This window comes from Lucilia sericata, unplaced genomic scaffold, assembly GCF_015586225.1.
Source record: "Lucilia sericata isolate MDLA Ls3-8-SP2 unplaced genomic scaffold, ASM1558622v1 Contig000196F_arrow, whole genome shotgun sequence".
In the NCBI taxonomy this organism is placed as follows: domain Eukaryota; kingdom Metazoa; phylum Arthropoda; class Insecta; order Diptera; family Calliphoridae; genus Lucilia; species Lucilia sericata.
The window spans coordinates 199,533-214,386 of NW_023994224.1; the positions used below are offsets into that span (position 1 = coordinate 199,533).

Consider the following 14,854-nt stretch of genomic DNA (forward strand, 5'->3'; position numbering starts at 1 on the left):
ATACGAGGGGCGGGGTTATCGAAACCCGTTACAAAATGATTAAGAACATATTGGGTCATATAAAACAGGTCACTATAATTTGATATCGACTATGCGATTTGAGAATTTTTGGTCAAAATTGAATTTTCCATAAAAAATAGGGTTTTTTTTGGATGGACCTGGTCCTTTCGGTATCAAAAATTTTTAGGTTTTGTTTCATTTATCGTACTTTATGTAAAGTCAGCTTTCCAAAAAGTATAAATTCTATATACATCTTCTTAGAAACTTTTTAGATAACTTAAAAAGAAAAAGATACTTTTTTCCCAAAAAAATGATAAAAAATCGCCGTTTTTTATTTTTTAAATTAAAATGCCTATAACTTTGGACTCAGTCATGATTTTTACATAATTCTTTCACTGCTTGATATATAAACTTGTTGTTAAGCGAATAAAAAAAATGGCGAAAATTGGGAATATTTGGACCCGCTATTATCAAAAAAACTAAAGTAAGGACGGTAAAAATTTTAAAATTTTAATTTTCAAATGCGAATATCTCCTAAACTATAAGAGATAATTTACTTCTACGACGATGAGGAGATTCTATATACGTATGCGTATGTAATATTCGGCATTCCTGAACTTTTACCTGTTTTTATATGTTCATACATTTTTATTTTATTGTATATTTTAAATTTTAACGATTTTTTTTTTTTTTTTTCAAAAAAAATGTTTTTGGAAGATATTAGCCGTTTTAGCATGTAGTCACTACATTGTTAACAAAACAAAGCTCTTTTAGCTTATTTTTTCAAATATTTGTTACGATTATTGCATAATAATATTTAAAACAATTCACTTCTTAGTTTAATTTATAGTGTAAATTATAATTTACAATAAACATATACAAAAAGTTTTCGTGAGAATTTCTTAAAATTTCACATCTCAAAACTAAATTTTTGCAGTTCTCTAGAGAAATTAAACTTTAAAGTTCTTTAATTATAAAAAAGTGCAAAATAGAAGAAAAAATGCCAAAAATGTACTTTTAATGCTACAAAAAAAGCAATGAATAAGCAGTGTTGTTGTTGTTGCTTATTTATCAAAGCATAAAAAAACAAGTAAGAGTGCTATATTCGGCTGTGCCGAATCTTATATACCCTTCACCATAGTGTATTTAAAAAATATCAATTTTATAAAATTTAAATTTATTTAATTTTCCCGACAATATCAACAACGCAAAACGAAATAAACACACAAGGCAGTAAAACGAACAGACATCCAAACATACGAAACGAAGTACACATAAAAACAACACAAAATACACAAATACACCAACAGCCATCCAAACATACGAATACACCGAGAAACAAAAACAATATACACAAGGCAATGAAACACACAGCCATCCAAACATACGAAACTGAATATACCAAGAAACAAAAACAACATACACATGGCAATGAAAAACACAGCCATTCAAACATACGAAACGAAATAATCAAAAAACAAAATACACAACGCAATATATAATCAGTGTTGTTGTTGCTTATTTATCAAAGCATCAAAAAATTGTCTTTTTTAGAAATTTTCAGAGGTTGTCTCGGGTTTTTACTTATATCTCCGTTGTTGCATGTCTGATAGAATTATTGAAGATTTGGATCCAGAAGATATGTGGGGTCTTCAGAAAACTGATTTCAACAGACAGACGGACATGGCTTAATCGACTCCGCTATCTATAAGGATTCAGAATATATATACTTTATAGGGTCGGAAAATTATATTTTGGAAATTACAAACGGAATAACAAACTTATATACACCCTTCTCACGAAGGTGAAGGTTAGAATTAAACATTCTTTAATGTCAAAAAATATAAGTGTAATAGCCCATTTACACCACTATGAAATCTAGCAGTTATGAGATTTCGAGCCAAATCTATTTGATTTTAACTAGATTTCCCTTAGCAAACAAAATATACTTCGTAAGTAGATTTCGGCAAAATCTACTCAAAATCTAATTGGTTTTAGTAATGCAACTCTGTTTTTTCTTAACTAATACTAGAAAATACGACGCAGCTTCCATAATTAAAATAAAACATCGACTTTCGACGTTTTGCAGTATGTGCATGAAAAGTCGACTCTTCGACTTTTACAATTTTAACTTATCGACTTTCCACCTTCCCAAGTATCTAGTCGATAGATATATTGCACGGAAGGATTCCTTAATACTTAATACTTTTAATCCATATTCCAAGGAGTATTTTGCGCGACACTTCTTAGAACCTGTGTAATTTACCAGCAACAATTTTACTGACCAATTTGGAAGAAGCCAATTTTCCAAGGATCTGCTCTACCGATTTTTTGCACGGAAGGATTTTTTCAATCTTTACCATGTCTCCAACCATATTCCAACGAGTTTTTGGCGCGACACTCCGTATATCCTATACAGTTCACCAGCAACGATTTCACTGACCATTTTGGAGGAAGCTAATCCTTACCATGTCTCTTAGATCCTATACAGTTCACCAGCAACGATTTTACTGACCATTTTGGATGAATCCAAGCAACGATTTTACTGACCATTTTGGAGGAACCTAATTTTCCAAGGATCTGCTCTATCAATTTTGTGCACGGAAGGATTTTTTAATCCTTACCATATCTTCCACCATATTCCAAGGAGTTTTTGGCGCGACACACTATGCAGTGTTTTTTAATTTACATTGCTTTTAGGGTAGCAAAGCACAATGGGTATAACTAGTTTTTTATAAAAAATAAAAATTTTACAAAAGATTTTCATTAAATGATATATATAATTTTTTTTTTCAAAATTATTTTATAATTGTCCAATTCACAAGCCTCGTGTATCTACGTATCTTGTGTATTTTTGTATTAGTTTACACTTGTGTATAAATGTTGTTGGTAATTTCAATTAAAAAAGCTCGTATAACTTTACGTTTGTTTTTCATATGTTTATTTATTTCGTATTCAATGTCAAACTATCATTCTCATGTGAATGCCCAATTTTAAAGAAGATAAAACAGAAAAAGAATAATTTCATAAAGTAAACATTTAAGAAAGTGCTTTAAAGTGAAATAAAATGAAAAATAATTCATATTTGTGCTATAATTAATTTAGTTTTTCAATGTAATTGTATTTTTATAAATATTGAAGATGTGCGTGTACTGACTATTTTTTTAACACACCTTGGTGAAGTGTATATAAGATTCGGCACAGCCGAATATAGAAATCTTACTTGTTAAATCTGCATTGGCTTTAACTTTTCGTACCAAATAGTCCGAGCACTGAGCTAACCGGACTGCTTTCCTACCGGATGTGTTGGGAGTTCTTTTGAAAATGCTTTCTATATTTTTGGCTTTAGAAACGTCATGTGGACCATACCTTCTGCTTGAACCAGGTTTTCTACCAACGGACAAGTTCTTCCGGAACTGTTAATAACATTGGAAACAGTTTGACGGCAGACCTTTGAATGCTTGTATGACCAAAATGGGTTTTGTTGAAAATATTTAATAATTTTAGCACGCACTTTTTTCTGGTCACTCATTTTAATCAGATTAACAATAAATGAATATAATTGACATTAAACATAATAAATGACATGTTTTACCAAGGTAACTTGATCAAAAAAATCTAATAATACTTTGGTTAAATGTTTTAATGAAAAATGTGTTTTAGGAATTTTACGATCTCACTCCTTATATTGCCCAAAGAGTAGTCGGCATACGAACCTCAAGTGGTATCATCGCATCGCATCGGAAAATTTTTCGCATGAAACAGTGAAATTGAATAATTGCATCATGTGAACGGGATATTACGTGAGTACTTTAAAAAGTACTGTGAAAACCATTATTTAATGCTCAACAAAATAAAGGTGGAAGTACATAACTCGCGTTAAGGCGGCAACGCGTTTTACACTTTCCGACATTTTTAAAAATAAAAAATTAAAATTTTTGTTTATTTTTTATACCCACCATCAAAAAAGATTTTGTCGAAATATTGGTCATAGACCCACAAACGTATATATATTCTGGGCCCTTTTTAATTCTAAGACGATCCATGCCTGTCCGTCCGTCTGTCTGTTGAAAGCACGATAGTGGCCGAACGGAAAGGGGTAGAAAGTTGAGATTTTCCACAAATATTCCGTACAGGTAAGGTTTGTTTAGTATTAAAAATGGGCAATACTGGTCCACGTTTTCGGATAGCCCCATACAAGTGGACCCCCGGAAAACAGCATTAACTGACATTACTGTTTTAAAAATATTAGTATAGCTATGAAATTCGACATAAATAAATTTCATATAAGCCAAAATATCTCCAACAACTCTTATGGGGATCGGCCCATAATTGACCCTACCCCCATATAAGGTTCCCTTTAGAATATGACTATAACGGCCATTACTGGCTTAAAAATACCAGTAGATCTATTCGACATAAACGAGTTTTATGGGAACTGAAATGTTCCCCCGCACCACTTCAGAAAATTACTTTAACTCTCATTAGCTACTAATAAATAAACAACTTCTTTACGAAACATAATTTATGTACAAAGTTTATGGAGATCGGTCTACTAAGGTCCAGTTCAGAAAAAGACTTTTTACTGTAGTTTTGTTGGAACTGAAATTTTTCAACTGAATTTGATGATTGATTGATATAACCCTTTTTACAAAAAACTGTTTATGGTTGGAAAAACTGGACAAAAACGATTTGTTTTTAAAAATTAATATTTTTAATTCGGAAGAGCACGGTCCATAATTAAGCCCTCATTAAAGGCCCTCTTCCAAATATTACCCTCATGTTAATATCGATATATGATGATAAAATTCAATATAGATCTTACAAATTATATTTTTTTTTTCGATAATAACAAAAGTATCGGTTCGTAAATATCAAAGTTTATTTATAAGGAAGCATTCCTTTTCGCCAATCATTTGATGGTCGGTATATAAGATTCGGCATGGCCGAATATAACACTCTTACTTGTTAATATTTTCCTTTCATTGTTGGTTAAATTTATTCCATTTGAATTTATTCTTATTTTACTCAAAACAAAATACAAACCTGATCAGCTGCCGACGCGTGAAAAGTTAACATTTATTGAACTTTTCGCGGCAGACGCGTTACAAACTACAGTGTGTAACTTGTTAAATGAAAATTCACTATTTCACGCGTCTCCGAGTACAAAGCGTGTTGTGCACTTCCACCTTAACTAAGCAGTGTTGTTGGAAGTAAAACAGGGAAGTGACGAACAAGAAGCATGTATTGTATTCTATGTGAGCAATTTTTGTAGACGTAAAATAAAACAACTTTTTACTTCCTATTGTAAGTCCTTATTTAAGTAGTTATTTATAAGAGAGTGTGTTAAGTAATTTCCTCCAATGTCACCGTTTTAAAATACTAAGGTAAAATGCTAATAAATAAAGTGAATGGCGTTTTTTAGCTTTTTAACTTTTCAATATAAGTTTTTGCTGGGTATCTACTTTTTTCAGGCTTGGGTAATAAAATCATTAAAAAAAAATTGAGTAGAACTCATTTAATTAGTATAAAAATATTACTATACTATACTTCAGAAAATGACTTTATTATTGCTAAAAATTAGTGATATATATTCCAAAGAGAATCAAAACAGGTAAGAGTCCTATATTCGGTGTTAAATAGAATAGCCAGTACAAAGAATTATTACAAAAAATACCAGTTGTAAAACGAAAATGTATCAGAAAGTCCCCTTTTATATATTTTCGATCAATCAGGGTGTTGCATAATTCATAGAACAAACAAGTTAAAAAAATCGTTTCTTTTGGAGAACGAAAAAGTACCAAAAGGTTCCCTTTTATAATAAGTTCTCATCTAATCCGGGCTCTACATATTTAATTTCATGTTTCTAGGTTCAATATTTTAGAAAATTCAAAAAATAAATTTTGTAGAACGAAAAAGTACCAAAAAGTCCCCTTTTATATGTTCGAACCTAATGCGGGCTCTACATACTAAATTTCATGTTTCTTGCCAATAACAACATACTGCTTCGTTTGTGTTGGTAGGAAAAATCTGGCATCACCTGTTTTGATGATCTACTGCACTTCTGTGCAACACTTATTGCATTCATTGTCATTACACTTACTTCCTTTTAGTACTTCCTTTTTACAACTTACTTTATAATAAACTCTTATTCTTGTATACATCAAAAACGAATCCGCCTATTTATTTCAACATCACAACAGGTTATGGGCCCAGATAGCGTTTGTTGATAAATACAAAAACCGTTTTTTAGAGTACATTAAATCGTTTTGGTAAAATGTCTATTGCCTCAAATTTTAATGTGGAGAAATTAGTGGGTAGAGAAAACTACGCATCGTGGTCGTTTGCTGTGAGGAATTTACTTCAACATGAGGAACTATGGGACACTGTTCAAGGTAACTATCCACCTACTGGAATGGATACAAAGCAAGACATAAAGGCAAAAACGAAGATAATACTTCTTGTTGATAAAATCAACTATGTGCATATTGAAGATGCCGAAACATCAAAGGAAGTCTGTGATAAATTAAAAGCAGCATTCCAGAACTCCGGCCACAGGGTATACAGAGGCGTCACGAGCAAAAAACTATTAGCCTCTCTTTCGCACAAAACGATTTCAATGATTTTTTTAGCTGTATTTTAAATACCTCTTCTCACCAAACAATTTCAAAATCAAACAAAAGCTGATTTTAGACTTTTTTAAATGTCAAAAGTGACACCTCTGTATACTTTGTGCTCCGGCCTCACACGTAGAGTTGGTCTTTTACGGCAGCTAATAACAAGTTTTTCCACATCAGAAAATATTGAGGAATACGTTAGCAAAATAGTTTCGACCGCGCATAAATTAAAAGAAGTTGACATGCCAGTAAGTGACGAGTGGATAGGTACACTCCTGTTGGCAGGTTTACCTGATGAGTACGCTCCGTTGATAATGGGAATCGAAAGTTCCGGCGTTAAAATAACGTGTGATTCCATCAAAACAAAACTTTTACAAGATGTAAAAAAATCGAATGAAAACGTTGCCTATTTTGCTAAAACAAAGAAGAAGTATGATACGAAAAAAGGATTTCGTTGCTTCAATTGCAATCGTTATGGGCATAAAGCATCTGAATGTAAAGCAAATTCTAATAAAGGTAAAACTAAAAAAGAAGTTGGTTTTTGCACAGTTTTTACAACGGGTGTATATGACTGGTATATTGATTCCGGTGCAAGTTTGCACATGTCCATGAGAAAGGACTGGTTTATTGACATTAAGGAGCCTAACGTATCGGAAATTTTTGTGGCCAATAAAGAAAAATTAAAAGTTCAAGGTGTCGGTGACATTAAAATTAATATCAAACACACCAATGGAGATCTGGTGAATGTAACTATTCACGACGTACTATATGTACCCGGTCTAACAGTGAATCTTTTGTCTGTAAGCCAAATAATGGAAAGAGGCTACATAGTTAAATTCCAGAATGGTAAATGCACAATAACCGAAAATGGCTCCGTAATTGCAACGGCTCACCAGCAAGATAATATGTTCAAATTAGATCACGAAGTGAATCAAATGTGTATGGTTTCAACTACATCAAACTCTAAGGTATGGCATGCTCGTATGGGCCATTTAAATTACGCAGATTTAATCAAAACGAAGGAGTTGGTAACCGGAATGAAGTTTCAATCCGATAAAGAGGAAAATTGTGTTCCTTGCATTAAAGGAAAAATGTCAAGAAAATCGTTTAAAGCTTCCAAATCCCATACTACAAAATTGCTACAGCTCGTACATTCGGACTTTTGTGGCCCGATGGAGGAAAAATCGATTGGTGGAGCTAAGTATTTTTTAACATTTATAGATGATTTTTCGCGTAAGGTTTTTATTTATATATTGCAGGAAAAAACGGAAGTACTAGCATGTTTTGAAAATTTTATGGCTAAAGTTGAGAAAGAATCTGGTCATAAAATAGCATGTTTACGGAATTTTGCAACCAGCATATATACCAAATTATTGAGCAGAAATGGTATAAAACATCAGCCCCCAGCAAAACGGCGTTGCTGAACACATGAATCGCTCCATCGTTGAACGAGCCCGTTCTATGCTATTTCACGCTGGTTTGGACAAGAAATTTTGGGCTGAGGCTGTTGCAACTGCCGTTTACGTAATAAATCGTTCCGTTTGTACTGCAATTAAAAATCGTACACCACAAGAAATGTGGACTGGTATCAAACCAGACGTATCTCATTTAAGAGTATTTGGTTGTCGTGCCATTTCGTACGTTCCCAAAGAAAAACGGAAAAAAATGGGATCCAAAATCTCAAGATTTGGTCTTCGTTGGTTATTGTAGGAAACAAAGGGATATCGTTTATTAAATCCTGATGGTTGGCGCGTTGTGAAAAGTCGAGATGTTGTATCTTTTGAAAATGAATTCAAACAAACCCACAATGAGGTTCGACTCTCAAATCGTATAAGAAAACCAACGCAATTGCCAGAATATCATGTCTATACAGTGGCGACGAATGACTCAGGTGAACCCTCTATAGTTCAAGAGGCTTTAAATAGTAATGAAGAATCGTTATGGAAATATGCCATGGAAACACGTTTTCTTTTGAAATGGGTGTTCAAAAGAAAACGTGATGAAAATGGTGAAGTGCGAAGGCATAAGGCTCGGTTGGTAATAAAAGGCTGCTTTCAAAAACCAGGTATAGACTATCATGAGACCTATTCGTCATTGGTAAGGTTTACTTCAATTCGATATTTAATATCCATTACCGCACAATTTGATCTTGATATTGAGCAGATGGATGCAGTCACCGCTTTCCTTCAAGGTGATCTTTTTGATGATATATACATGGAGCATCCAGAAGGTGTTGGTGAAGATAAAGGTGGCAAAGTTTGCAAACTAAATAAAGCCATTTACGGCTTAAAACAAGGTAGCCGGCAATGGAACCAAAAACTTGATCAAGCTCTAAAAGATCAAAAGTTGATACTTGCATATATTTCAACATGAGTAACTCCAATATGTTTATCATTGCTGTTTATGTTGATGATTTACTAATTTTTTCCAACAATAATGAATTAGAAGTTTAAGTTAAAACTGGTCTTCAACAGATGTTTTTGTTGAACGATTTGGGTGATGTTAAATGCTGCGTTGGTCTACGTATTACTAGAAACCGTGAACAAGGTGAGATTTACATAGATAAATCTGTGTATATAGAGGATATTTTAAAACGATTTAAAATGATTGATTCTAAACCAATATCAACACCTTTTGATATAAATACAAAATTGACAACTCCAACACACAAATCACCAGATTTTGATAATATTCCCTATCAAGAAGCTATTGGCAGTTTACTTTATCTGGTGCAAGGAACTAGGCCAGATATCGCTTTTGCGGTAAACCATTTAAGTAAATTTAACAACAATTTTGATAATTCCCATTGGACCGCCGTAAAACGCATTTTTAGATATATCAAAGGTACAATGAATGTTAAACTATGTTTTTCGAAAATTGAAAACCCAAACATATTTGGATTTTGTGATGCGGATTATGCTGGCGATGTGACAGATAGACGTTCATGTACTGGATATGTGTTTATGCAGCAGGGTGCAATTAGCTGGTGTAGCAAGCGACAGGCAACTATTGCTCTTTCGACAACAGAAGCTGAATACATGGCAATGTCTGCAGCGGTGCAAGAAGCAGAATGGCTGCGGCAACTGCAAAACGATTTATGGAACTCCGAAAAAATATAATTCTTTTCTGTGACAATAATAGTGCCCTAAACTTAGCAAAGACAGATGCATATCATGGTCGATCAAAGCACATTGATGTGAGGCATCATTTTTTACGTGACAAAGTAAACAATGGAAATATAGTGTTGCAGTATAAGTGTTCTGAGGATATGGCTGCTGATTTCCTTACAAAACCAGTCACTAAGGAGAAACATTTAAAATGTTCCAAACTGGTAGGACTCATCAATTTCTAGCCAGCATTAGTGGAGGTGTTGGTAGGAAAAATCTGGCATCACCTGTTTTGATGATCTACTGCACTTCTGTGCAACACTTATTGCATTCATTGTCATTACACTTACTTCCTTTTTGTACTTCCTTTTTACAACTTACTTTATAATAAACTCTTATTCTTGTATACATCAAAAACGAATCCGCCTATTTATTTCAACATCACAACAGTTTGTGACGTCATGTTCAGCATTGTTTTTATAAACAAGTACAATAAAAAATTTATGTGTTTTGTTGTTGTAGTTTACAGTTCCTATCTGAGCATGAATAAAAAAATCTAAATTTTTTATGAAATTTTCAGAGGTTGTCTCGGATTTTTGCTCATATCTCGATCATAGCGATCTTCTCGAAAGCATGTCTAACAGAATTATTGAAGATTCGGATCTCGCCGATATCTAGGGTCCTCTAAAAACTGATTTCAACAAACACACAGACGGACAGACAGACAGACGGACATAGCTTAATCAAATCCGCTACCTATAAGGATCCAGAATACATATACTTTATGGGGTCGGAAAATTATATTATAGAAATTACAACCGGAATGACAAACTTATATATACTCTTCTCACAAAGGTGAAGGGTATAATTAAACAGGTAAGAGTGTTATATTCGGCTATGCCGAATCTTTTATACCCACCATCAAATCACTGCCATATAAATGAACTTTGATACATATTTTGAAAATTGTATTATTATATATCGATATTAATGAGAATATCAGGGTAATATTTTAAAGATATCCATTAATGCGGGTTTAACTATTGACATTGCTCTTTTGAATTAAAAATATTAATTTATATAGGGAGTAGGATTTTTTATACATACATGTATGGACCAATTCTCATAAAAGTCGGTAGGAAGATTTCAGTTCCTTATTTATTTCAAATTTCATAGATCTACTTGTATTTTTAAGCCAGCATTAAAGTCATAAAATATGGTAGAGAGATTTTAGCTCAAAATTATGTCTAATTGCATTGCGGTATTCGTATTTTTCGCTCTGTAGTCATTTTCTGAAGGGGAATTTATATGGGGTGGTGTTATTATGGACTGATCCTCATACAAATTGGTAGACAGATTTCGGTTCTTATAGAACTTATTTTAATGAGCGTTAAAGTAATTTTCTGATGAGGACCTTAAATAGGGGGTAGGAGCAAGCCCACAAAATTTTGTAGAGAGATGTTAGCTCATACAAAACTAGTTTATGTCGAATTTCATAGATCTACTGGTAGCCAGTACTGAGGTTTAAAGTCATTTTCTGAAGGGGCCTTATATGGGGTAATTATATTCAATTATAAAAAAAAATTTTGTAGAACGATCTTGGTTCCTACAAGTCATGTTTATATCGAATTACATCGCTTTACTCGTTGTTTTAGCCCAGTAATGAGCGTTAAAGTAATTTTCTGGGGGGGGGCCTTATATGGGGATAGGGTCAATTAAGGCCCGATCCACATAAAATTTGGTTAAGAGATTTTGGCTCGCAAGGAACTTAATTGAGTCGAATTTAATTACTATACCATCCAGTACTGAGTTTTAAAGTCATTTTCTGAAGGGTCCTTATATGGGGGTAGCGTCAATTATAGACCGATCCTCGTAACATTTTGTAGAACGATCTTGGTTCCTACAAGTCATGTTTATATCGAATTTCATCGCTTTACTCGTTTTTTTTAGCCCAGTAATGAGCGTTAAAATAATTTTTTGATGGGGATCTTATATGGGGATAGGGTCAATTAAGGCCTGATCCACATAAAATGTGGAATTTCATCGCTATACTTGAATTTTTAAGCCAGTAATGAGCGTTAAAATAATTTTATGGAGGGGACCTTATATGGGGGGTAGATTCAATTATAGACCAATCAACATAAAATTTGGTGGAAAGGTTTTGGCTCCTCAGATACTTACTTATGTCAAATTTCTTCGCTATATATTTGTATTTTTATACCAATAATTAACGTTAAAGTCATTTTCTGAAGGGTACCTTATATGGGGGTAGGGTCAATTATGTACCGGTCCACATAAAATTTGGTAGAGAGATTTTGGCCCGTATAAAACTTACTTCTGTGAAATTTCATTGTTATAATCCTTTTTTAAGCCAGTAAAAGTAATTTTATGGAGGGGACCTTATATGGGGGGTAGAATTGTGGAACGATCCACATAAAATTTGGTAGGGAGATTTTGCCTCGTATAAAACTTAAATTTCATCGCTATACTCGTATTTTTAAGCCAATAATGAGCGTTAAAGTAATTTTATGGAGGGGACCTTATATGGGTGGTAAGGTCAATTATGGACCGATCCATATACAATTTGTTGGAAAGGTTTTGGTTCTTAAGATACTTACTTACTTATGTCAAATTTCATCGCTATACTAGTATTTTTAAGCCAGTCATGAGCGTTAAAGTCATTTTCTGAAGGGGACATTATATAGGGGTTAGGGTCAATTATGGACCGATCCACATAAAATTTTATAGAGAGGTTTTGGCTAGTAAGACACTTACTTATGTCAAATTTATCGCTATACTTGTATTTTTAAGCGAGTAATGAGCGTTAAAGTAATTTTCTGAAGGGAAGTAGGGTCAATTATGAACCGATCCACATAAACTTTGGTGGAGAGATATTGGCTTGCTTGAAACTTATGTGTGTCAAATTTCATCGCTATATTCGTATTTTTAAGTCACTAATCAGTATTATAGGCGTTTTCTTTTTGGATGGTGGGTATAAAAAAGTTTATAATAATAATACAATCTTCTGTTAACTAGTTGAAGTTTTTTTAGTTAATTTTAATTCCAATGAGTATAAAAAATAAAATAATAGGTATATACCTACCACGAAAAAAGATGGAGAATTCATTGATTTTGTCATTCCGTTATTAGATTCTAAGACGATCTAGCAATGTTATATATTTTACAAATTCGATAAGGCCTAAGTGGGAATAGATATCCTTCATATATGGTTCCCTTCAGAAAATTATCTTATCGTTCATAACTGTCCGAAAAATTACAAAATCCCGTAAGGATCGGAAAAATATCATGCTCCTATTTTCCATTTTCAATACCAAACAAACCTTATTAATATATATAATACACAGGGTTCAAAAATATTCATGTACGAAGACTTAAATTGATACATTCGTAGTAAATATTAGGGTGATCGACTCGATTTTTCAACCGGTTTTAAAACCGGTTTTTTCTGCTTTACCAGTGACGGTTTTTTCTTAATGTTGATTTTTCGAATATCGAATAACCCGGTTTTTTTCACTTTTTAAAAACCGGTTTCGAATACTTTTATTTGCTTTGTATTCAAAGATTATTTAAATGAAATTTTTAAGTAAATAATAATACAGCCCGTCTAAATTTTAAAAATATTCGAGTCGAGGATCTAGCGTATATTTTTTTACAGCTCCTTTGTTAAACTTTTTTGATTTTCCTAATTAATTAAAAAAAAATTATTTGTAAAATTGATAACTGTTTGATAAAATTTTATCAATCTTTAGATTATATTCCAATTACAATAATTAATTTACGGCTGAAATTTTATGGAAGTGTTGGAATGCCTGTGCAAATTTCCTAAACAGGGCTTTTAAAATAAGGTAGGATTACATAGTACCTTATGTTTAACAGAAGTGTCCCACTTTTTTCCTAATTTTTTTTATATTAAAGAAATAATGTAAATCAGACTAGATCTAAAGTTATAATCTTTTAAACTGTTAAAAATCATTTCGGGCCATGTTTTATTAATCAAATTTAAACATAAACATTAAGTTTTTCAAATTAAAATATTTTTTTTTATTTATAATGAAAAACCGGTTAACCGGTCAAAGATGTCAAGTGTTCTCATCACACTCATTAATATTTACAATACATGTGTGAGTTGTTTGAAAATGAAAAAAATAAAAACAAGTTTTTTTCACAATACAAATATTCCATTTAGTTGCTTGACAGCATTAAACAAAGTAGGTTGCCATCGCTTTGTTTCAGAAATTGCAAAAATAATTTGTAAAATCAAAAACAAAACTGCAAAACCGTTCGTGTTTTATCAACAATGAAAACCCATGTACATTTTAAATGAAAAATATTCTTTGGTTTTATTTTTCGAATGCTAGAGTGCAAAATAAAACTATGCTCATTCATTTGAGTAAAGTTTACAAAATTATTTTCTCAATTTTGTGTATGAAGTAGGGTGATCGATTATTCGACATTTTCCAAAAACCGGTTTTCGAATAGTTCGAATAGTTGACATTTAAAAATACCGGTTGATATTTTTCAAATGCAGAAAAAACCGGTTAACCGGTTTTTCATTGTAAATAAAAAAAATATATTTTAATTTGAAATACTTAATGTTTATGTTTAAATTTGATTAATAAAACATGGCCCGAAATGATTTTTAACAGTTTAAAAGATTATAACTTTAGATCTAGTCGTCTGATTTACATTATTTCTTTAATATAAAAAAAATTAGGAAAAAAGTGGGACACTTATGTTAAACATAAGGTACTATGTAATCCTACCTTATTTTAAAAGCCCTGTTTAGGAAATTTGCACAGGCATTCCAACACTTCCATAAAATTTCAGCCGTAAATTAATTATTGTAATTGGAATATAATCTAAAGATTGATAAAATTTTATCAAACAGTTATCAATTTTACAAATAATTTTTTTTTAATTAATTAGGAAAATCAAAAAAGTTTAACAAAGGAGCTGTAGAAAAATATACGCTAGATCCTCGACTCGAATATTTTTAAAATTTAGACGGGCTGTATTATTATTTACCTAAAAATTTCATTTAAATAATCTTTGAATACAAAGCAAATAAAAGTATTCGGGTTATTCGATATTCGAAAAATCAACATTAAG

The 14,854-nt window shown here is 32.1% G+C and overlaps 1 protein-coding gene across 1 annotated transcript; it reads left to right on the forward strand.

Annotated features, from left to right (window-relative positions):
• Positions 1–9,091: 9,091 nt before the first annotated feature.
• On the forward strand, positions 9,092–9,736 carry LOC119601883 (secreted RxLR effector protein 161-like). Its single transcript, XM_037953119.1, has one exon. The coding sequence runs from the start codon at positions 9,092–9,094 to the stop codon at positions 9,734–9,736; it is 645 nt and encodes a 214-aa protein (XP_037809047.1).
• The last annotated feature ends 5,118 nt before the right edge of the window (positions 9,737–14,854 follow it).

Bases quoted from the DNA above. Each gene is read 5' to 3' on its own strand.
- LOC119601883 (XM_037953119.1), top strand. From the start codon at position 9,092: ATGTTTTTGTTGAACGATTTGGGTGATGTTAAATGCTGCGTTGGTCTA.